Source organism: Zingiber officinale, chromosome 11B (assembly GCF_018446385.1).
Source record: "Zingiber officinale cultivar Zhangliang chromosome 11B, Zo_v1.1, whole genome shotgun sequence".
NCBI classification, from domain to species: Eukaryota; Viridiplantae; Streptophyta; class Magnoliopsida; order Zingiberales; family Zingiberaceae; genus Zingiber; species Zingiber officinale.
The window spans coordinates 64,207,415-64,233,710 of record NC_056007.1 but is presented as its reverse complement, the minus strand read 5'-3'; the positions used below and the strand labels follow the sequence as shown (position 1 = coordinate 64,233,710).

The following is a 26,296-nucleotide window of genomic DNA, read 5'->3' as shown; positions in this document are numbered from 1 at the left end:
AATGTCCTAATGAAATTAAGAAGATCAAAGATGATCTCTGATCGAAATAAACTGATATCATTTACTAGCAGCAGATATATATATATATATATATATATATATATATATATATATATATATATATGAGATGGAGGTTCACAGATGGCGTGCGGGCTTGAGCAGTGCCACGTGCTAAACTCGTTCTTCTCTCCTCTCGCACATCAATCTCCAATTCGATTTTTATGGGAACCCTTCTTCCCTCTCGATTCTTCTCCGCACAACTCCGCCTGCCTCCTTGTCCGATAAGATGTACGCCGCGGTCGGCGGCCTCCCGCTTGTTCGCCAGCCCTTCGACGGGCCTTCCCTCTCAGCTGCCGCCCCCAAGACTGTACCTTCGTCCTGCCAGTTGCTACCGCTCCGAATCAAGGCCCGCTCCTTCTTACGAATCGCTTGCGTGGCGAAGCCCGCTGCCTCCGGAGGGAGCGGAGTCGAGAAAGAGGAGGCGCCTCGTGAGGAGAAGTCCGGAGATGTCGACTCTCGCCAACTCCGGGTACCGTGTTCCTCCCGGTTTATCCGCAGGATTTCTTCTTTTCGTAAAATGTGCCATGGAAGAGGAAAGTTCATATTCCGTAGAGGCTAAAATTTTGATGTTTTCTTGATGGCTTGTATAAAAGGACTGTCCTTGATTAGTCACTAAAGGTCGTCCTTGATAAACTAGTTCATCTCTGGATGAGGAATAGCAGGAAAAAAAATTATTGCTGTTTGATACGTTATCATATAATCTAGTTATATGCACTGATTGAATGATTAGAAGTATACATTTCATTCTAAATGTTTCTTCAAGTTAAGTTTGTTTACCAATGTTGCCCTTTTGGTAAAATTCATAAGCATAATAGAAATATGTAGTCACTAGAGTCATTCTGAAATTGAGAATCATTCTTAAGCTAAGTTTAATTTCCGTGTTTTCCCCCACATTCTGAACTCCATCTAAATTCAATCTTTATTATGAGACTGTCAAAACTGCTGTTTTATTGTTCACTAAGTTCGTTTTCCACTGTTTTTCTAGTTCACATCATTGCTTGGCACTGGGTATATTTGCATTATGCTACTTGTATGTTTGACTGTTCATCTGATACTGAGTTTATGTGAAGAAATAGAGGTCTGCTGACTGGAGGGCAGCAAGGGCTTATAAAGATAGTGGTGTTCTTTTTGATGGAAAGATTGAAGCCTTCAATAATGGGGGTCTGATTATTCGATTTTATTCACTCACTGGATTTCTTCCATTCCCTCTTCTGTCTCCATACCATTCATGTAAAGGTATAATCCTGTTTCTTGTTTTTTATAAATTATCTGCTTTTGCTACCCAAAATTTGGAAAACACATTTGGTGATTCTTTTTTCCTTTCAGATCCATCAAGAGCCATTCAAGATGTAGCAAAAGATCTAGTAGGCTCAACGATTTATGTGAAGGTAATTAGTTTGACTTTGCATAGTATGCTTCTGAAGCAACTAAGAAAAATGTGGCCGGAAATATGGAAGAATGGCTAGCATGATATGAAAAGTATTCTTCTATCGTAGAATTACAAATTGTGAATTTAGTATGATTTTTCATAGAGTTGTGATACTCATCTAGAATTTTCATCTAGAAAATTCATCTAGATAGACACATAAATGATGGGACCCACCATTTCACTTTTTGTGGGCCCATCTTTTATGTGTCTATCTAGATGAATTTTCTAGATGAAAATTCTAGATGAATATCATTTCTCTTTTTCATATTAGGATCTCTATAATGGTGGTGCATTATAGATTGGAAAATTAAAGTTAGGTGGCGCATCCATATTATGGATGCATTGACAAAGAAATAAATGAGAATTCCTCAAAATGTTTTCAATCTCATTTCAATAAGAGGATTACAATATATAGACATCAAGAATTATCAAATCCCTTAATCCTAGGGTCTAATATAGGAAGAGATACAACCATAATTATAACTTATCAAATGCCTTAATCCTAGAGTCTAATATAGGAAGAAATACAACAATAATTGCAAGGGATATATACAACAATAATGGAAATCTTAGAGAGGTAATCAAGGAATATACAACTATAACAAAGGAAAGAAGAAATATTGACACCCCCTCTCAAATTGATGCGGGTAAGTCTATCAGCATCAATTTTCTACTGAGAAACTTGTGTCATTGCCTTTTCAAAGCTTTTGTAAAAACATTAGTTATTTGAAGATCAGTAGTAAGATGAGAAAGACTGATAACACCTCGAATAAAAGCCTCCCTAATGTAATGACAATCCACCTCTATGTGCGTTGTGCATTCATGATATACTGGATTTGCAGCTATTTGAATGGCACTAGCATTATCACCATGAAGTGGAGTAGGATTAGGTGGAGGAAATCCAAGTTTGGAAAGAAGACCATGTAACCATACAATTTCAAAACAAGCTACAAACATGGCTTTATACCCAACCTCCATGGAAGATTTAGAGACACAATCCTGTGTCTTACACTTCCAAGAAATCAACGTGCCTCCAATAAAAATGCACCAGTCTGTTGTAGACTTCCTAATACTCGGGCAACCAACCCAATCTACATCACTATGCGTAGTCAAATGAAGAGTAGATTTTGTAGGAAAAAACAATCCACGAGTAGATGACCCAATTATGTATCGAATAATGCAACAAACTATAATAAGATGAAGATGTTGAGGTGATTGCATAAATTTGCTAACTATATGGACAACATATGGATATCGAGCCTTGTGATAGGTAGATAAGACTACCAACAAATTGCCTATATAAAAAGGGATCATGCAAAAGCTCGCCTTCATCTTTTCGGTATTTCACATTCACCTCCATTGACATCCTTTAAACTAGCTAGCTCAATGAGATCTTGGATATATTTATGTTGATTTAAGAACCGGCCCCAAAAAATACATGAGATACCCAAGATCTTTCATTTTAAATATACTATGCAACATTTTTGAAGGTTAGTGATCAACCTAGTGATGATAATATCATCACCATAGACTAAGAGAAAGACCATACCAGTGGTTGTCTTGTGAAAGAAAAGTGATGAATCGTATTGATTTTGTGTGAAATAGAAGGTAAGAAGAGTGTTGCGAAACTTCTCAAATCAGGCTCTAGGTGCCTGCTTCAACCCATATAAAGAGCGTCTTAGCTTGTACACTTCATGAGAAGCTAACATACTGGTGGAAATTTCACGTAAATCCCTTCCTTAAGATCCCTATTCAAGAAGATATTTTTTATATCTATCTGATTTAAAGGCCAAGATATAGAGGATGCAATAGCAAGAATGGTTCTCACCGTGGTCATCTTAGCAACTGGTGCAAATGTTTCTTCATAATTGAGGCCATATTCTTGTTGATTTCCAAGAGCAGCCAATCGACCTTTGTATCTATATGAAGACCCATCAGACTTGAGTTTCGCAATATAGACCCACTTACTACCAATGTGCCTAACATTTGAAAGACAAGAAACAATGCCCTAAGTATGATTTTCCTTAAATGCTTGAAGTTTTATTTCCATTGCTTGTTGCCAACATTCATGTTTGATAGCCTGTTTATAATAAGTGGGAATGGAAATAGAAGACAAAGTAGTAGACATAGCCACAAGGGTTGAAAAACCATACCTTTTTTTTGGAGGTTTGTGAGATCTAGAACTTCTTCAAAGAGGAGGTGGATCATTGGAAACAAATCAAATGCTACAGGAAGATGTGGAGGAACCTCAGTGAGACCTGCACGAGGATCAGATGCAGGAGGAGTGTGTCTATGATAAACTTAACCAAGTTTAAACCTTGGAACTAGTGTTGGTGACTTAGGAAAATGTGGTAAAGGAGATAGAGAAGGGAATTCTGAGGTCTGTTGTGTGCTAAAGAAGGATTGATTTTCAAAAATAATAACATTCCTAGAGACACGAGTTCGACAAGCATGAGGATCATAGTAAAGAAATCCTTTTGGGTTCCAACATATCCTAAGAAGGCACACTTGACAAATTGAGCAGTAAGTTTATCATATGAAGGTGAACAAAATAAACACATCCAAAAATATGAAGATTGGAATAATTTGGTGCATGCCCAAGCAAATAAAAGTAAGGAGAATCATTGTTCAAATTGGGAGATGGTAATCTATTTATCAAATAAACAACAGTAGACAACTTCACATCAAAAATGAGAAGGAATACAAGACTCAAAAATTAGAAGAGTACGAACAACATTAAGAAGATGATGATGTTTTCTTTTAGCCAGACCATTTTGTTGTGGAGTGAAAGGACAATAACGTTGTGATATGATCCCATAACTTTGAATAAAAAATTGAAATTCATTTGACATATATTCACCACCTGAGTCTGATTGCGAGGTTTTGATTTTGGCAAAAAATTGTGTTTTGACTAAAGCATGAAAGACTTTAAACCCAGATAAAACCTCACTTTTAGACCGAAGAAAGTATATCCAAGTAAAGTGAGTGAAATCATTGATAAATGTAACAGAACATTGTAATGTTCATGAGAGATTATAAGGGCAATACCCCATACATGTACTAGTTCAAAAGGTTTGGTGGTGCGGTTTTTATGCAATGGAAAAGAAAGTGTTTTACTTTTACCAAGTTTGCAAGATGCACAATCAACAAAATCATTATTAGAAGAAGTTGAATTTTTATTTCCAAGTAAATAGATTTAAGCAAGACTCGAAGTGCATGAGAATTAGGGTGTTCTAAACGTCTATGCCACATCTGATTATCACATTGAACAACATTACAAGCAACATAGTTTGATACCGGAGAGGGAGATAGAAACAAAGGAAAAAGACGTCCCACTTTAGGTCCCTTTGCGATCATCTTCTTGGACACTTGATCCTGCACAAGACAACCATAATTTGAAAATTGAACATTATAATTGTTGTCAACTAATTGTCCGACAGATATAAGATTAGTGGACAGCTTAGGAGACAAAAAAATAGATTTAAGAGGTTGAAATTTCACCAACATCTTGTTCAAGTAAACCATCATTAGAATGAGTTTTGAGTTTTTATACTTTTTAACATAATTAATGGTAATTATATTTCTTGGTACAACAATAACAACCAAGCCTTTTCCCACTAAGTGGGGTCGGTGTATGAATCCTTTTACGCGAGCTCTATCTCCTATTATATCATCATCTATATTTAAATAAATTTTATCTTGTTTTATTATTGCTAACCAAGTCTTTTTGGTCTTCCTCTTCCTCGTTTTATATGCATGTTTATCATAGTTTCACATCGCTAACTGAGCATTTATTGGTCGCCTAAACACGTACCATCTTAAACGTGTCTCTTTTTCCTCAATAGATGCAACTCTGACTTAACATCCTCATCTCTGCATTTCTCATCTTCTGCTCATGTGCTCGAGTCATAACCCAACATTCAACTCCATATAATATAGCAGGTCTAACTGCATTTTATAGAACTTACCTTTAAGTTTAAGAGGTACTTTATGGTCACATAAAACACTCGACGCCCTCCTCCATTTCACCCATCCTGTATTCTATGAAGACATCTCTCTCAATCCCTCCATCATTTTGTAAAAATGATCCTAAATATTTAAATTTCTCGGTTCCAGGCAACTCGTCCTCTCCTATCTTAACAATTGTTTCATTACTTCTAATATTGCTAAATTTAAATTCCATATATTCCGTCTTTAATCTACTAAGCTTAAAACCTTTCCCTTCTAGTGTTTCCTCCAAGATTCTAGCTTAGCATTTACTCCTTCACGTGTCTCATCTACCAAAATAATATCATCTGCAACAACATGCATGTGTGCAGTGAGTTCATCCATAATTAATGTAAAAAGATAGGGACTTGATCCTTGATGTAACCCTATCTTTATTGAAAATTGTCATCACTCTGCTCGTTACATCCTCATACATATTCCAATGCTCCCTAACACCTCTCTTTCTAAAATTCTCCATATAATTTCTCTTGAGACTATCATACGCCTTTTCTAAGTCAATGAATACCATGTGTAGATCTTCTCTTTTCGATATTTTTCAATTAATTGTCTAAGAAGATGTATAGCTTCTATTGTCGGTCATCATGCCTCCTTCCTTAATCTTTTCTCAATTACTTTTTCATAGTATGACTCATTAGTTTAATACCCTATAGTTTACATAATTTTAGACGTCTCCTTATTCTTATATAAGGAACTAGAGTACTTATCCTCCATTGATCGGATTTTTTTCGCTTTCAATATCATGTTAAATAATTTTAGTCATTCAATACCCCTTAAGACTTCCATACCTCTATCGGAATATCATCCGGTCCAACGACTTTCCATTACGCATCTCATTTAAAACTTGTTTTACTTCAAGTTTGAATTCTACGATAAAATTAAAATTTCGATGCTCATTCTAATTAAATTACCTAAGTTAAGTTGGTCTCTAAACCTTCATTAAAAGTTGATGAAAATACCTCTTCCACCGCTTTTATTTCTTCATCGCTCACTAATACCCTATTACATTCATCTTTAATACATTTTATTTGGCTAAGATCTCTTGTTTTTCTTTCTCTCGCTTTTAGCTATTCTATAAATATCTTTTCCCCTTCTTTTGTATTCAATTTTTGATATAACCGCTCAAAAGTTTCTTTGCTTCACTCACTACTTTCTTAGCTTCTTTCTTGGCTATTGTATATTTTTAAAATTTTCCTCGTTCTTCAAATATATAATTCCTTATAAGCTATTCGCTTTTCCTTCACTCTTGTACTTTCTCATTCCACCACCAAGATTCTTTACTTAGTGGTCCCTTTGACTCACCGAGGACACTCTTAGCTACTATTTTCAACTTTGATACCATCTTATCCCATGTCATATTATTCACCTAATGCTTGTATTTCTACCTTCTCTTTAAATATATTGCTTCCCATCCTTTAACTTCCACCACTTAATTCTAGGAATTATATATTTTCTTTCTATCGATACTATGTTGAGGTATATCCAACACTACTACCCTTGGGTAGTTAAGCTTTCTCCAGGGACTTGTAATCTTTACAAATCTTTCTATCCTTCTTCCTAACCATAAGAAAGTCAATTTGTGATATTATTCCCACTTTTGAATGTGACTAAGTGTTCTTCTCTTTTCTTAAAAATGTATTAGCTAATATAAGATCATATGTTATTGTAAAATCTAATATAGTTTTCTCTTCCTAATTTCTCATTCCAAACTCATAACCCCATGTACTCTCTCATATTCCTCATTTTCACTCCGATATGCTCATTTAGATGACCTCTTATTGAAATCATTTCATTTGGCGGAATATTTTATAATATTTCATCTCAGTCATCTCAAAATCTTAATTTGGTAGCTTCTTCTAATCCTACTTGCGGTGTATTTACACTAATTATGTTCATAGTTTCTTTAGCTACTATTATTTTAAGGGCTATAATTCTATCTCTTTTTCTAACTACTCCTACAACTTCATCCTTTAACAAACTATCTATAATAATACCCACTCCATTTCTTGCTTTACTCTTTCCAGTGTACCATAACTTAAAACCCGAGTTCTCTATCATCTTGCCTTCTCACCTGTCCATTTTGTACACATAAAATATTAATTTTTCTCCTAATCATCATATCTACTACCTCCATTGATTTACCAGTGAGAGTTCCTATATTCCATGTTCCAAATCTTAGATTATTAGTTTTCCTATCATATTTGTTCTTATCTAACCTATGGTGTGAGAACTCTTGCCTATTTAACACTACACCCAAGTTCTCATGGAGATGTAGCGGTCCTTGCTGAGACGCTACAGTCGGACCCTGTAACGCGAACTCTTGCATATTTATCACTACACCCGAGTTCTGGAGATGTAGCGGTCCTTGCCGAGACGTTACAGTCGGACCCTGCAACGCGTTCCTTCCGGGGAACAACCTAGCATTAGCACAATAGTTTAATGGATTCATTCATGAAATTTTGCCATAGTTTGACGCTGGCTGGCAACCTAACGCAACCCTCCTCCTTTATCCGGGCTTGGGACCGGCCATGACTGGTCATCATGGGCGGAGTTTCTTGGAAATCTTGCAATTCAAGTAATTCCTAAGGCCTTTCTATTGTTTCATATTCCTTTCAACTAGTTATATTGTGGAATATCAAGCTTAAATTACTGTTTATCCTGCTTTCTTTTTTTTCTTTGCCAGGTTACTTTGTTGGTTATGGTGATTTTGCTAATGTGATTCAACTAATCGTGTCTACACAATCATGTTTTTTTTTGTTTGGTTCCAATCTGAATATCTTTCTTGCATACTACAAACACAGTGTATTTTGATGTGAAATCACCTTTTCATAGAACAGTACCTACATTGTGATTAAGCTTTTAGTTTTGGGGGTAGCCTCTCTACAGCCCTCTTGAAGCTAACATGCGTTAATAATCACTGAGACACTTCCTGAAGGTCTGAATCTATGAATTTGCCTTGAACTCAACCCTTTTAGCCTACTTTATGCAGCAATATAATGTTAATTATTCTCTGAATTCTTTAACTCCACAAAGCATCCTTTTTTTTTGTATGCAATTTTTCAGATATATTGTTTTTGGTTGGATACAATATCTTCAAAAGTAAAAAAGAAAATCCATTACTTATTATAATAGGTTACTGAAGCAATTGAAGAGGAAAAGAAGCTCATCTTTTCTGAGAAGGATGCATCTTGGTCAAAGTATTCTAGTCAAATAAAGGTTGGTGATGTTTTTGATGGAATGGTGGGTTCCTTTGAAGATTATGGTGCATTTGTTCACCTACGTTTCCCAGATGGTACATAAGTTTAATTGAAAGATTCATACCAGCCGTATTTGGATAGTTTTAATGTCCTATTAACAACCAAAATACAATTTGGGATAGGTAATTATAATCTCACTGGACTTGTTCATGTCACTGAGGTTTCCTGGGACTTGGTTCAAGATGTGAGAGATTTTCTAAATGAAGGTGATATGGTGAAAGTCAAAATAATACATATTGATAGGTAAGGTTGTATTCCATTCTCAACATAATTATTTGAAATATAAGGTATTAACATTTAACAGTAGAAAATTTTGTCTTTGTTTAAGTATGCTACACTATATTCTAAATTCTTGTTCGTAATGTCAATTTATTGTGATATGAATATCTACTTATTGTGAACTTGATCGCAATATGTTAGCCAACAGAAGCTAAGTCCAGTTTATTATTTTGTCCAGATAGCTTGCTAATTTCATATTACCTTAATGTTCATTTAGTTTGTAAATTTTGTGTATGTGTGCGCTTCACTCGGCCAAGTGTTGTAAGGTGTTCTTTTTTGCTCTTTAAAATATGAGCTATCCTTTAAACATTGGAAAAAAAAAGATTATAGTTCATATTTGTTTGTGATTATCTTTGCAGGAACATGGGGACAAGGTAATAGAATTAAAAATTACACAAAGGCATATGGAAACCCAAGTAGCTCCCCACTACCTTATATATATATTCATGCATCAATTAATGAATAGGAATGTTACAGCCCAGGTGCGTAACTGAGTTGGTACCCAAGTGGTAGACTTGCATCAATGGACAAGGGTTCGAGTCGCAGTTACGGCAAATAACCCTCCCACTTAGGGGGTCGCTCAGTATCTGGTTTACCTCCCTTTATCTCACTATGGGGCCAACGATAAAGGGCGCTTGACATGAGCGTTGTCATGTTTTGCATCAATGAATAGGAATGTTACAAATGATTCCTATAAGTTCTTAGATATTTACACATGGGCACACTGTCCTTAACAGCCACCCTAAAACTTATTTGAATATATTATGGGGACTCAGCTTGTTGCAAATATGTTTAATTCTTCGACCCAAATGAGCTCACATGTTACTAGGGCCATGGATCTATACTTTGCCTTTATACTTGACTTTGATACTATTATTTGTTTCTTCTCTTCTAGGATATGATGTTACCTCCGAGAAAACATAATATCCTAAAGTAAATTGTCTATCTAAGGGAGTCTATCCAATCTATATCCGAAGTAACCCACTATCTAGTGACGACCTTGATCTTGGAAAAAAGACATTTTTCAAATACTGTAGAATCTTAATAGATGTTGCCTAGTGGTCTCGGCATGGATTGTTTAGAAATTTACTGACCAAACTAATTGTAATCGATATGTCAGGTTTTGATTCCTATGAAATAATTGAGTTTCCTTACCAACCTCTTGTATTTACCAGGGTCCATTAGAGACTAATCTGATGTTAGGATCCATGGGAGTTTCCACTTGTCTTGTTGTTAGCACATTTGCCTCTTTAAACACATAAAGTACATGCTTGCCTTGAAATATATATCTAAATTTCTAGGTGAGCAACTTCTACAACCAAAATGTATTTAAGCTCATCTAGGTTTTAGTCTGAAAATGCTAATGAAGGTAGACTTTCAAATCTGGGAATCCGGTTGAATCAACTCCCGTAATAATAACATCGTCTAGATAAACAATAAGAAGAATATTGTTGGCGCAGCGTGGCCGACAAGAGGGGAGTGGATTGCCTGAAATAGAAAAATAAAACCCCTTCCTGATCCTTGGACTTAGACTAGAAACGCAATTAAAAACAAAATTAACAACTTAAAGAAATAAGTAAAAGGCCACTATTTACTTGGTTACACCTAGTTGGTTGTTAATCAAAGACGGTTGAAAAGCTCACTAAGAATCTCCTTCTCTGAAGGCGGAGAAGCCTTTTACACACACTGAAAGCTCTGAAATAACTAGGAAAATGATTACAGAAGTTGTTATATTATTTCCTAGCTCCAGGGGCCTTTTTATAGCTCCTAGAAATCTTATCCGTAACTTGAGGGCACCTCTAAAGGGTTTGGAGGGCGCCTCCAGCGAGGCGCCAAGGGATAGAGTTTTATCCCTTGGCAACGGTCAGTTTTCCTGGTCGAAGGCGCCTTCCATGCTCATAGAGGGCGCCTTCCATGCTCATGGGAGGCGCCTTCCATGCTCATGGGAGGCGCCTCCGCCCGAAGGTGGTTGAGGCGCGCGGGCGCCTCCACCAGTATACTCTTCTGCAGCACCTCGTCCCTCGGATACACCGAGCTCGTCGGCTCCTTTCTCGTGTCATCCTTCTCGTTAGTTGCGTCTTTCGCTCGACTTTCTGTGCTCCTAAGTTCCTGCACACTTAGACACAAGGATCAAACCAAAATAGGACTTAACTTAACTTGGTTGATCACACCAAAACAACTACGGGGTCTAACAATTTTCCTCTTTTTGATGTGCATCAACCTAAGTTCAAGTTACGATAATAACGAACAAGATGCAATAAAAGAATTTGCAAAACAAACATTTTAAGCATAAAGTTGCAAATAAAAGAAATGACAACATATAGAGTTAATAGAATTCAAAAAATTCTAACCCCCCTAAACTTAAAAATTCTAATTCCCCCTAAACTTGTACCTATTCCTCCTCCTTTGATCACATAAAAAAAAATAGGGTACGATAAGAAAATAACTTGAATTTAAAACAATTTCTAAGTTATGAAGTTTTCAAATAGTTGACAAAGATTGAAAACATTACATTAATTTCACAAGCTTATTAGTTTGTCAATTAAATATTCAATTTAGTAATTGGCTTTCAGGCTGTGGCAAGGCATTAGGCCTTCTTGGTTATTGGATCATCAACCACTTTTAGACAAAGCCTCTTAAATAATTTAAACATAAAGCCTTAGATTCAAAGAAAAAAATGTTAATCTAAGTATGATTTTAGAATCCAATGTAGGTTCTTTCCTACTGGATTAGCTAAGAATCTAGGGGGTACATATCCTTTGGGAATTCTTCTAAGTTGTCCCTGATGTTTTATAATGTACCAATTTAACCTTCCATAAATTCTAAGTTTTGATTTTTGAAAGTTATTTGGTTTTAAGCATGCATCTTTTTTTAAACTTTTGATTTACATTTTCAATTTATTATTTTCTAACTTTAAATTGTTAAATAATTCTAAGGGACATGTCTTAACTAAGTTCAATTTTAACTCAACATTTTTCTTTTCCAACTTCACTAAATCTTTAGAAAGAATTTTGATAAAGTTAAAAGACTGCTTGGGAGATAGAGCACGTACCTTACTTATCTCAATTTCTGATGCTCCTCCTTCATCACTGTTTTCTTCTGATGACCCTCCCCTTCATCGATGCTCATCTCTGAGTTGGTTTCATCTTCTACTTGATGGTTGACCATTAGGGCTAGTCCTGAGAAGGTCTTAACCTCGGACTCAAAGAATGATGATTCATCCCATGTGGCCTTCAGGTTCTTGTGTTTGGAGGATGTTGGTCTTTTTTACTTTTCCTTTTCTTTCTTCTTTAGTTTAGGACATTCATCCTTGATGTGCCCTTCTTCGCTGCAGTTGTAACAACGGATTTCCTTTTGCTTCGATAATCCTTATTTGTCTGCGATTTAAATTTATTAGATCGAATAAACTTATTGAACTTTCATATCATTAGGGCAGCTTTGTCTTCATCAATTGATTTTTCGGAGTCGGAATCGTTCGTTCCTTTAGGGCAATGTTTTGGTTCGGCCTCTTTTGTCCTGCACACCGAGATTCGTGTAATTCGAAAACGGAAAAGAGATTGTCTAGTGTATTTACCTCGAGATCTTTTGAGATATAGTAGGAGTCTACTATAGATGTCCATTTCGGTGTTCTTGGGAATGCATTTAATGCATACCTTTGTGCGTCCCGATTCGTTACCGTTTCTCCGAGATTTGATAATCCGGTGATTAGTTCTTTGAGTCTTCCATGTAGTTGTGCTACTAACTCTTCTTCTTCTTCCATCTGGAGGTTCGTTAGTTGATTCTGGAGCACGTCCTATCTCGCAAGCTTTGTTTCGAAAGTTCCTTCGTGCAGTTCCAAGAACTTCTCCCAAAGTTCCTTTGCTGAGTCGTAATCTCCGATTCGATTTACTTCTTGGGGTGGAAGTACGCTGAGTAGGTGGAACTTGGCTCGTCTGTTTGCTACGAAGTCTGCTTGCTCCTTCTTGGTCCACTGATATTCTTCTTTTTCTTCTCCTTGGGGGATTTTTGGAGCTACAAAATCGTATTTAATTATTAGCAAGATTTCAAAATTAGTTTTGAAAAATACCTCCATTCGTTCCTTCCATGACGCAAATTCTCCCTCGAATTTTGGTGGGTAAATTGTCGGTCCGGCCATCGTTTTTGATCTTTGATGCTTCAGTTGGCGGTTAGTCCTTTTGAGGCGATTGGCCTCTGATACCACTTGTTGGCGCAGCAACGCCGACAAGAGGGGGGTGAATTGCCTGAAATAGAAAAATAAAACCTCTTCCCGATCCTTGGACTTAGACTAGAAACACAATTAAAAACAGAATTAACAACTTAAAGAAATAATTAAAAGGCCACTATTTACTTGGTTACAATCTAGTTGGTTGTTAATCCAAGGCGGTTGAAAAACTCACTAAGAATTTCCTTCTCTGAAGGCGGAGAAGCCTTTTACACACACTGAAACCTCAGAAATAACTAGGAAAGTGATTACAGAAGTTGTTATATTATTTTCTAGCTCCAAGGTCCTTTTTATAGCTCTTGGAAATCCTATCCGTAGCTTAAGGACGCCTCCAAAGGGCTTGGAGGGCGCCTCCAGCGAGGTGCCAAGGGATAGAGTTTTATCCCTTGGCAATGGTCAGTTTTCCTGGTCGAAGGCGCCTTCCATGCTCATAGAGGGCGCCTTCCATGCTTACAGAAGGCACCTTCCATGCTCATGGGAGGTGCCTTCCGCCTGAAGGTGGCAGAGGCGCGCGGGCGCCTTGGAGGCGCCTTCAACTCCTGTTGAGGGCGTCTCCAGCAGTCTTCATTAGCTTCTTTCGCTCTTCTGCTGCTCCGATCTCTTGGATGATTGCGGCCAACCGAAATATGGCTCACCCGAACCTATTTTCCAACTTTCTCCTCGAGCAGGCTTCCGCTCCGGCTTATCGTCCCTTGAATGTCATGTACATTCTTCTAGTCCACCGGTGTACTCTTCCGTAGCATCTCGTCCCACGGATGCATCGAGCTCATCGACTCCTTTCCCGTGTCATCCTTCTCACTAGCTGCGTCTTCCACTTGACTTCCTGTGCTCCTAAGCTCCTGCACACTTAGACACAAGGATTAAACCAAAACAGAACCTAACTTAACTTGGTTGATCGCACTAAAACAACCACGGGGTCCAACAAATATGTCCTCTCCTCTGAGAGATCAAGTAGAAGACTGAGTCAGTGCCACTTTTGGGCATGTCGTATTGAAGAAGTGCTAAGCTAAATTTTCCAAACTATGGTCTCATATATTGATTGATCCTATACAGTGATTTCTAGAACTTGCAAACTAGTAGTCTCCACCTAAGCAACAAACTCTAGAGATTGCTTCATATAAACCTTCTCTAAAAGATCACCTTGAAGGAACACATACTTGATGTTAAGCTGATAAAGGAGCCATTGAAAGACAACAAGTGAAAGGAGAACACAAACTAAGATAATCTTAGCCATTAGGGAGAAGGTATCAATGTGGTCTACAACATAAGTCTGTTTGCAATCATTGATCGTTAGGCAGGCTTTAAAGCGATCATCAAGTCATCTTGGGAACATTTGATTAAGAAAATCCATTTACAACCTATTGTAGACTTTTCGGAATGAAGAGACTATTTCCCAGGTGTCGTTATAATGTAATGCATCCATCTCTTCTATCGTAGTGTGTGCCCATTGAGGATCCAGAAGTGTAGGATCCGAGTAAGTGCCATGCGAGGGGAGGGGGGGGGGGGGGTTCGGAAAACATGAGAGATAAACGTAGCAGAAATAAAGAGAGAAAAACAAGCTAATATGGTTTCTTTTATTTGGTTTACAATCTGACGACTGCTAGTCCAAGACACGCACTCGTTGAGTATTTTCGTTGGATAATTCACTAAAAGCTCGATAGTTATAGAACTTTAAATGAATGAACAATAAATAAAAATACCAACAAATTAGAGTAGTAGCCTGTGTCATGCCCTGAGGGTAAGGTTGTCCGACGAAAATCAGGCAGCACCTTTCCTGTAGCAGTAACAAATGAATCATGAGTACAAGACCACAAGATCACACAAGAAATAATCAACAGCCCACACGGTTGAAACATACACAACCACACAGTTATATACTCAACCCACACGGCTGGAACAAAAAGAATATAACCACGCAGTTATATAGCCAGGCCACACGGCTGAAACAGAGAATACAGCGGAAGATAATAAAACTACACAGCCTATACGACTGGTACAAACACAAACTATGTAAGATAAAACACTAACTGCATATCGGCATGACTAACACCACAATACAAACCCAAAACGAATAGATGGGGCCGCAAGGCTAAAATCCAAAAGCGAGTCGAATCACTACACACCAAGTCCGAAAACAAAGTAAGAATAGAACAATGCGAAATAACTGGAAAACGGATCTTGGTTGTGATGAGGGACTGACATCTAGGATCCTCCAAGCAACTCTTCCAACATCTATCTGTTACTTGGCGAAAGAAAAACTAGTACAAGGGGTGGTGAGTGCGGTCACTCAGCGGGTAATAAGAATATAGTAGTGCATGGATAAAAGTGTAAGGCGATCAAAGATATACAATCTCAGTAGGAAAATAAGAGCATAATTATATATGACATGATAAACATACATACATGTACCAGTCTAACACAAACAGTATAATGATTATTAATTCACTAGGGATCAGCAATAAACTTATTCATAGCCATGGTTTAAAGTGTCGTACCGAGATGATCGAAACGGGCGAAACATCTCGTTCCACCCAACGACCAGCACTGGCACGACCTCGACACCATACCCACGATAGCTGCAACGTGTTGTGCGACCTCATGGTCGCAGTGAAGGGGTTGTTCGACCCTACAACAGCAGCGGAGGGGTCGCATAACCCTTTTGTCGCCGCCTCGGAGGCGTCGCGCCACCCTATAGCCACTACAGAGGGGTCGCATGACCACCGCAGTTGTGCCAAAGGAGTCATGCGATCCCCGCGACCTTGGCTGCCGGTTGCGCAATCCCACGATAGCGCCGAAGTCGCGCGAGCTCACGAGTGGTGTCGAATTTCGGATTTTTTTAATTAAATTTAGATTAATTATTTTAATCAACTCCTAGCTATGATGGAGATAATATAAAGAGACTTTATTTTCATTTATTTTAATTTAAAAATTATAATAAATTATTTATTTATTTATTTATCTAATTTCACATCTTTTCCTTTTTTTAAAGATTATTTGTTATATTTTAAATATTTATGTTAAATATTTTGTTTTTTAATTAATATATTTTATATTTAAAAAATATCGAAACTATATCGGCATGGCACGATACGATACTGAAACCGTCTCGTTCCGGTCCAAGACCGAAACCTCGGCACGGGTCGAAATTTTAAACTTTGCTCATAACACATGGGCAATATATATATATAACAATATAACCATATATGATAAACTGTAATAAATCATCAAATGTGAGAGCATCGCTCCATCACAAGAATACGTTATATGTGGGAGCAACGCTCCACCATAAGTAATTCATCGTATATGGGAGCAACGCTCCACTACAAGTAATTCGCAATATGTGGGAGCAACGCTCCACCACAAGTAATACACCATAAGTGGGAACAACGCTCCACCATAAGCAATACAACATATCACCACAATCAATACAAATGACCAAGACATCTAGCTATCTAGCTAGGGACTGCGCGAGAACACTCTACCACAGATAACCCGTGGGCAGTCCGAAATGTCAAGGTCCCTGTTTGCGCGAGAACACTCTACCAAAGATAACCTATGGGCAAACAGGATGTAGCTCTCTAGCTACGGGTTGCGTGAGAACACTCTACCACAAATAACCCGTGGGCAACCTGAAATGTCAGGATCTCTGTCTGTGCGAGAACACTCTACCACAGATAACCCGTGGACAGATAGGATGTAACTATCTAGCTATGGGTTGCGCGAGAACACTCTACCACAGATAACCCGTGGACAACCTAAAGTATAACAATCACTGTCAACTGCTCTGGCTACGAGGGAGCAATGGTCGTCAAATTAGCTTATACCACATGGGAGCAATGGTCATCAAACTTGCTCATACCACAAAGAAGCAATGGTCGTCAGCATGCATATAGTGCAATGATGAATATGATATAAATAATTATAATACCGATATAATGATCATCAATGCAACAACTCTCTCAACATAAATACAACATAATCAACATGATCCTCTAATAGTGCACATTGGACACGTGTGCACACATCACATAGGTTTAATCGACAAGATATGTCTAATAGTACACACCTGACACGTGTGTACACACAACATAGATATAATAAAAAAGATACCTCCAATAATACACCAGACACGTGTACACACACCACCACACATGTTTAATCGACAAGATACCTCTAATAGTACACACCTGACACGTGTGTAGATACAACATAGGTATAATCAACAAGATACCTCCAATAATACACCAGACACATGTACACACACCACCACAGGTTTAATCGACAAGATACCTCCAATAGTACACACATGGCACGTGTGTACACACAACATAGACATATCCAGAAACATGATCCATCAATCACATATACCTGTATGCATGGAAAGATCTAACATGCAACTACCAACAAGATATATAATAAATAACAACACCTATACACATGGGCACAGTAACATATGCATAATCAGTATGATAACTCCTACAGTACACACCATACACATGTGTACACTACAGAGTAGAAATATCAAACAGAGAGACTAGACTGTATAGATAATAAAGAGATCATCTCAAAGATCAAGCATATAAGTATCAAGCACAGATAAAATACGAGTAGAATCAAGATAAAGCAACCTACTCCATCAAATAATTTATGCACTAAGTTCAAAGAACTATAGAGGCCAAGAAAGAAGTACCCGCCTTAAATGTAAGTCGCGCTGAATGTCTTCAAGTCCAATAAGTCGCTTCAAATCAAATCAAAACCATGCAACATAGGATACAAATCAATCCAATCTACTATAGTTTGAATAACCAACTCAATCCCAATTAGGGTTACAAAATCCTAATTAAATTAACCTAATCATCCCACATACTCACCAAATCTGTGGTGGCTAATGGTGGCTCACGACCGGAGGGGCTCACGGCCGGAAGATGGCTGGAACTGTGGATCGCCGGTGACTGGCTGAAGCTACAAAGACCAGCCAAGTCTCAAATCTCCACATCCCACTTTAGTTTTAATTTCATGCATAAATCAATCCAAACTCACCCAAATCCTTAGCACAACCACTTGACCCGTTGCCGGAGGAGGTTGCTGTCGAAAGAGTAGCCAGAGCAAAGTGGAGTCGTTGATCTCCACATGAGTACCCTAAAACACAGCCAACCTTAGGATCTGATCATTATTCCCAAATCTTAATCTACCACCATAAACTAAACAACCTACCTTCAATCAATCCTTGATTGCGAGCCGAAGCCAAAATGTCTGGGAGGTTCAGTCTAGAACCTTCTCGCTCGACCAGGAGATGAGGCCCAGTGCTGACCCTGGAGGTAGATGGGTGGCCGAAGGGGAGAAATCGACCAGTCAGAGCCGTGACACTCAAGTATGGCGACAGGAATCAAAACTAGGGCTCGGAACCCCTTCCTCTCGGTCGATGGTGGATCAATGATGCAGCAGGGCCGACGATCGAAGCGATCAAGCCCAGTGCGCGTATAAGCTTTGAGAGAGACACTCGGGTAGTGCTCGGGCATCAACAATGGGCCTCTGATAGCTGGCGATGACGACGATGATGGATCGCGCTAGATTGTGTCGCACGGGAGAGGGGTGGCGCTTCCTTGCTCTTGGCCAAAGACAACCCACGAAGAGAAGGGTGGCTCAGGGAGGACGGCGGCAGATCGGACGATGATCGGAGGAGGGGATGTGGATCGGGGACGACGGAGGTCGTGTGAGAAAGAAAGCGGTGGCTTCTTCGACAATGTCTCACGTGGTCAAGCGGTGGCATCGGCTTCGACTACCCGCGAGCAGGAGCTCCGGACCGGAACCCTCAACGAGTAGGACACGCGACGGTGGCTTCGACAACACAAGAGGTAGAGAGCAGCGCGAGATCGGGGGAAGAGGCGTGGATCTGATGTGGAGGAAAGGAATCGGGAATTTTAGGGAATTCAGCGGAGGAGAGGAGAAATGTAGATAAATAAAAACTAGGTTTTAATTGGAAACTTAGGTTTATTAATCCAATCAACTCCCTACTTAATTGGATATCCAAATAGGCTTTCTCCAAGACTAATAAATCTACTCCTTAAAATGTCTCCTCCAAATTTGAATTAAATCAGGAAAAATTTCTAAAAACCCCTAAAAATTCTGATAAGATTATTTCTTAAATAACCTTATTGTTTAATTATTATTTGGGTGTCGTATTTTATTACCTGAGGGTTATTGTCGGAGTAGCGTTTCGGCATCATAGAGCAATTTTCGAAACAACACGCAAGTATGGAAGTCGTAGAGTCAGGTGTACTTAGCTGCTGGTCGAAGCCTTTTTTATAAGGCATTCCGGGCTCTTTGATCCCTTTCGAGCGTCTAGATCCCTTTCGGGCGCTTGGACCGTTGATGTAGTTGCACCTTGGCGAAACTTTATCTAAGTCACCTCTATCCCTTCCCAGGCACCTGCATCTCTTCTAGGCGCCTGGAGTGTGACATGTGCCAGCCAACCAGGGTGAGCCAGATCTATTGGATGTGTGGCGATTCGGGGTATTCCGAGCTCCTAGTTCCTTTCTGGTTGCTAGGACGTCTGGGTGCCTGGAATCTCCTCAGTCCAGCTTCCTACCTGCATCACAAGGTTAGCACATGAAACATAATAATAATATATAGCACAAAAGAATCAGGCCGACTGTCTGGTCTTAACTTTTGGGTTTCCAGTGAAACCCTGGATTAGACCGACACCTACTGTTTCTTCATGGGGAACGCGTCTTCGCGCACTCCTCTTTACTTGTTGCCAAACATCCGGTCCTCTAACTTGTTTAAACTTTTGCTCAGCATCCGATCTTAACCTTCGGGACTTTCCACTAAACGTCCAATCCTCAACCAGCCTAGACTTCTGCCTCGTATTCGTGACACTAGGGCTTCCCTCATAGTGTCCCCGACCTAGGATTTTTGCCTGATGTCCTCAATCTGCTAAGACTTCTGTCTAGTTTACTCAACCAGAACTTCTTGCTCAATCCACTTGACTAGGACTTTTTGCCCAATCCACTCGACCCGGACTTTCTTGCACACTTAGTTAAGCTTGATAGATCATAATAATCCTTAACTTTGAACCTTTGCTAATATTAAAATACAGGTTCAATTAGCTGGCACTTTCAGCACTAACAAGAAGTGCGGGTGTGACATCTTACAAAGAAGCATAAAAGCATAGTGGTATAGAGATAAACGATGTATAAGATATAAACCAAGAAAATAAGTGGGTGGTGAAACACTTATGAGTTCCCTTGCAAAAAGCAATGGGAACATTCAAATCATTTGGTGGATTTAGAATAACCAGATAGGTGGCTGGAGAGCAAGAGAATCTTGAGGATGTGTTATTGTGCTATCATGTTGTGGAGGGTGGAAGCTCAAGAGTCATGGATGTAGAAAGCAAATGATGGTCCACAGTCGAAGTGGGGAAGTTGGTGATGTAAGAGCAGGAAGGATCTCCTCGAGAGCCTTTTAGACAGGGATAGAGTAGATGAGTGAAATGAAGTGGACTTAAAGGTCACATTAGTAGATTTGGGACTTGAGAGTGTAGCAAGGACAACCTTTTTAGAGGTGTGAATAATTGAGGAGGATACACTTGAGAGACTGCAGAGATAACTCATCATGGTCAAAGGAGAATGGATGAACAAAGCATGTATAATTAACGACCTATGGTGGAAGAAAATTTATAGCATCTTGGGGAAATTGAACACTAAAAGTGACTTGATCCTAAATGGTGGAGGATGGCATGCAATTGATAATCTAGCACACAGTGAGAATGACATCTCAACATGCACATACAAGAGAAGAGTTCAAATTGTGTCCAACATATGTTGATTCTTTTGTTCAGTCAGACCATTCTACTGAGATGTGTGAGGACATTAATAGTGATGGACAATGCCATGGTGAGGTAGAACCAAATGTAGCATCAAAGATGGCATAACAATTCAACAATTTAGCAAGACGACTAATAAACAATAGGCTTAATAGAAATTTAGGAATGTAACACCAGATTACAAATTAAGAGGGAAAGTGGAAATCACCAATGCCTTAACCAATGAGTGAGACCCACCAACTATTGTGACATTAGAGGGAGATGTGAGCGAGGTGAGTGTAGAAAAAAGAGATGTGCCAGAAATTTGCTGGAGACTCTTGAGTCTACAATTCAAGGTGATGACCTAGCAATATGTGATAGACAGGCAATAGAGGAACCTTCATCAGCAAGCAAGGTAACCAGCTGAGATGATGCATTGGTATTTGTTTGCACTTGAAAGATCTAAGAGTACTCCTATGCAGGAATTGTTATAGTGGAACCTACTGAACCGACATAGGATAATCAAATTAGGCAACATGAGAATAGGGGATGAATGATGGGTAGGAAATCCATAGAAAATATAGCAAGTATCCCTAATATGCTCAAGTCTTTTAGTGAGTGCACTTGGGTCTGTTCTCTTTGTCACAATCCTTTCTACCATGTTGACCTTTGTGACTGCTCCATTAAATTTCAGTAGGAGAATCAACTACTAAACTGGAATGATGACTGAAGGATTGGATGAAATCAGAGTGGAAGTCGATGCATGGAACATTGTGTACACATAAGGTAAAGAAGGAATGAAAAAGTCATCTAGGATTTGTGATTTCACTAACTCGAACTTAGCGTGGATTGTGTGGAGGAAGATGATGCATCTCATGAACATCAGTAGCGACTAAAAGAATATCATGAAACTCGCGATACTTATAAACTTACGACATGGGTGGTCATCCCTGTGGAGGTATTGCAAGGCGCATTGGAGGGTGTTGCGATTGATGTTTGAGGGCTTGAGGCAATGCTAGATAAAATGTCACGTGACATGATCCAAAATGAAGAACATCCTGGATGAGGAGGCATCACATGGAACTGTTTGTGCGGCACAAAGAGAGAAACTGAGATACGTCATGCATGAATTGCGAGATGTCCAGTAAATAATGGGAATTAATTTGACTCCAATACTATGTAGGGGGAATTATTGTGAAGCCTAGTAACCCCCACTATCTTTATATATAGGAATGTTACAAATGCCCCTTATAATTCTTATTTATGCATGGACATTTAGTTATATTGCAATACTGATTAATTTAACAGCTAAGTTAAAACATCTAAACTTCGTAGAAGCAGGAAGCACAGGGAGCATTTGATCTCATCATGCAGTATCAATCTGTAATTGGGTGGTCATTTTTTTATATTTGTTTCTTTTCTTCCTCTGAAAGCTGAAAATGGACTCCTTTTTTGTTGTTTGTTGCTATAATCAGAGAGAAATCAAGGATTAGTCTTTCAATTAAGCAGCTGGAGGATGATCCTCTTATGGAGACATTGGACAAAGTAAATTTTCAAGTAAGTTGTGAGTATTAGTTCTGACAAGTTATTATTTTTCCCAACAGAAACACACTGACTAGCTCAACAAATCTTCTCAGGATGGTGAACTTGTATCTGATAGGCTTAACATGTCTTTGACCACGAATATTGAGCCACTTCCTGGACTTGAGAGCATTTGTAAAGAGCTACTACAGGAGGATGGGTATCAATCTTTTACAATTTCACCATGCTAAGCCTTCTCTTTTGTTCAAAATTGGTGTATAGTTTTTACAATGTAAATTGCTTGAAAAAATTGTATGAGCTATTCATCATAGGCTCTTAGCAGAGTTAACCTGTTTATAGGAGCATCCTAAGTGAACCTTAAGTTAATCCTCCTTTTTAGGCTGAGAAGCATCCCAAGTGCAACTCAAGTAAGTTAATCTTCCTTTTTGGGTTGCGAAACTCTAAACAGAACAAAATATGTAATTTTTCTTGGGCAAAAGGGAAGGCATAGGGCATAGGAAAATATATAACGCAAGTTGGTTATTCTATGAAAAAGCCATCTAAAAGATAAAGCACACAACCATGTTGTGAAAAATGTCTTCTCCATACCTATATGGTGTTTGATGTTCTTAAATCCTAATAGTCTATTTGTACAGCTAAATCATTTTAGAATTCAAAATTTTGTTCTTGATGACCTTGTAGTTGTTGAACATAAGAGCAAGGGGAATGATCGAATGAGTTAATGTCTTTGATCCAAGTTCTTATTAGCTCAAGTAGGATGAAAGAATAAATAGTACGTGACAATGGCCTTTTAAGTTGTTTATGCCGATTTATAAATAATATGCAGCATAACTGAGGTACGATTAGGGCGTCAAGGACTGGAGAAGCGTGTTGTCTCACAAGACTTGCAGCTTTGGCTTTCAAATGTAAGATGTCACTTAGTAAGAGTAATAATTGCTTTAGCCTTATCAATGACAGTTGTTCTTTCCAGGCACCAGCAAAAGACAAGCACTTTACACTCCTTGCTAGAGCTGGAAGACAGGTTAGATTCTCTTCCTATGGAATTTTATTCTCTTCCAATGACACCTGCAAGCATCTCATCATCAGGTCATGTTCATCTTGACTATTTGGTTTTTTAAATGGCTCAAAGTGATATCTAAGGAAGGATCATTCTTTGTCGTTGGCATAATCAAACATGATTAAATGGTTAGAAAAAAAAAAGATGCACTTCTTTTATATATACCCTATCTTTTTCACTATCCACAAATCCGTCGTTGTTTGATGTAGTATAGCTTCACACAATTCAATGCCTTCATATATGGGCTCAACATGTTCAACTGAGATCCTTTTTAGTTCTGAACTTAAAAATTAGTGTTTTGAAAACCAGATGAGATAGATCAGTTCAACCAGGAACTAGTTGTCACTCCGGTCCAGTTGAAACAATAAAGGCATCCTGGTTGAACTGATCTTTAGGAGGGCTCGACCGGCTCCTCTCGATTTGAAAACCCTGCTTAAGATCTTTACAACTGGTTTGAAAACTGGAACATATCGAGTGTAATCCGATTACTGAATGACAGGTCCAAGAGGTGTATTTGACAACCACACTGGATCAAGATGGCATAAAGAAGGCCGTACAGCGAGTGCTGGGTAGAGTTCCTTGAGGTTAAGTTGATACGAAATTTGGTGCTATAATTCACGATTACTGGGTATTTGACAATCCTATGAAATAGGTTCAATGTACACGAACAAATGGAGGCATCAGTTATTTTGCCCTTTTCTTTAATTTCGAATCTATGTGAATTCATTCGTCATTGTCTTCTTAATTCATTGCTCATATTTATTTATTTATCATTAACTAATAACTAAGTGCACCAATAACAACTAAACCTTTAATCAAGTGGGGTGATAAAATGTTTAGTTCTTCGAGTCAAACTATTTAGTGAAATAACATGAGTAATTAAAAAGATTAAAATGAGAGGCCAGTGTCTTTGAAATTTATTTAATTCAGTTTGAAAAACTGTATAGTGAAACAGTCGCTGATTTAAATGATATTTTTTTCTATGAAAAATCCCTATGTTAGTTTAATTGATATTTAAGTATTAAAAAAATATTTCTCTTTTTTTTTTTCTAATTTCAACTATGTGATAGAATAAATTTGATTAATTCTGTCCATTAATTTAAACCGTTTGTTTGCAAATTGAATTGACAATTGTTTTTTCTAAAAAAAAAATTAATGGATGTTTATTTAGTAAGGATAAAAAGAAAATTTGATTTAACTAATATTTCATTTTGTTTATCGAGGAGTTAAATGACTAAATTATTTTAAGCTATATAATTAGCCTGTGAAATACATATCATACTCCATAAGAGAACGAGTCCATTGAGGCAATACAAATCTTATCACATCTTGGCAAAAACTGTCTCTAATGCTATGTTTACCTCCAGGTGCGGATTGACGAAGGAAAGTATTCTCTATCGACGATAAATCCTTTGAGCAGAAGAGAAAAGAAAAGAAAAGGGAAAGAAGAGAAGAGAAAATAATCAACAGAATCCGCAGGGGAGAAAGATGGAAAGGGACTTGCAGACGCTGAGCGGAAGAAGAGAAAAGAAAAGGGAAAGAAGAGAAGAGAAGAGAATAATCCGCTGGGGAGAAAGTGGGAAAAGGGCTTGTAGACGCTCGAAAATAAAAAATCACCGTTCTCTCGCCACACCTTGGACCACGAGGGACTTGTAGACGCTCAGGATCGTGTGACTGGGAGCCTTGACTCCCTCTCGTGCGAGCTTCGCCTCGGTGAGATTCACGATCGTCATCACCACTGAACCCCCGCACTCTTTCCCACCACATCACTTGGAAAGGCATGAAGCGTCCTTCACTCCGAGTGACGGCGATAGGGCTCTCAGGGTTAGGATTTAGGGAGACAAAGAGACACTTGCTTCGTACAGGTCGACTGTTCCTCCTTCAAGAAAGTGGTCCAGACGCTCATCGGCGGTACCTCCTCTGGAGCCGCGCCTCCCACCAATGCGCCACTACTGCCGCCTCTGAGTAAGGTTCCAAGTATCAGCCCCGAAAGGAAATATTTCAAGTTATATGATCAGCGAGAGAGCCTCAAGAACCTCAAGATGAAGAACCTCATAGTTGCAAAAGGTGGATTCGTCACCTTAACGGTCCCCTGGGTCCAGCCCCACAGATATCTAGAAGGGATAAGTCACGGTTAAGCTGGACAGGAAGGGTGACTAGGGGTCGAGTGAAATTTAAAGCGCAGCAGACCGAGGTTTTACGTCCGTGTACAACTGGCGACCCTCGACCCCTGAACTTCCGTTGCAAGCGTCAAACACCCTTCCAGCTGATCCAACCTGTGGGGGCATGAAGAACCTCATAGTGACTTAGCACAAGGTGACCGTCTCGCGGTTGCCACAGAGGAAAATCGTCTCCGATTTCGCTGGACTTTCCTGACCTATTTCTGAGTCCCATCACGCCGTTGGTTGTCGACCCCTTATGCCCTAGTTGGATTTTAGACGCAGTGAGGACATCAGTAGAGCAGGAGCGCGACATCGTCGAGAGAGGGTTCTACTTGCACCCGTCACCGAGGGAGGCAAAGCTACGACAATGGTGCCTCGGTCGTCGCTCGGTGTCGCCTGGCATAGTCGCGCGATGCCTCTTCGTGATGAAAAGGGGAACAGAGTTATTTCGCTCGATTTTGGGTGGACGGAAAAATGAT

General features: G+C 38.9%; 1 protein-coding gene across 1 annotated transcript; it reads left to right on the top strand.

The window, feature by feature from the left end:
• Positions 1-228: 228 nt before the first annotated feature.
• On the top strand, positions 229-24,388 carry LOC122033703 (30S ribosomal protein S1 homolog). The gene is made up of 10 exons (XM_042592830.1): positions 229-529; positions 1,137-1,296; positions 1,387-1,448; positions 8,627-8,786; positions 8,874-8,994; positions 22,532-22,613; positions 22,694-22,797; positions 23,425-23,503; positions 23,569-23,619; positions 24,155-24,388. Exons 1-10 carry the CDS (start codon positions 287-289, stop codon positions 24,236-24,238), a joined length of 1,146 nt encoding a protein of 381 aa, XP_042448764.1. The 5' UTR covers positions 229-286; the 3' UTR covers positions 24,239-24,388.
• Positions 24,389-26,296: the final 1,908 nt, after the last annotated feature.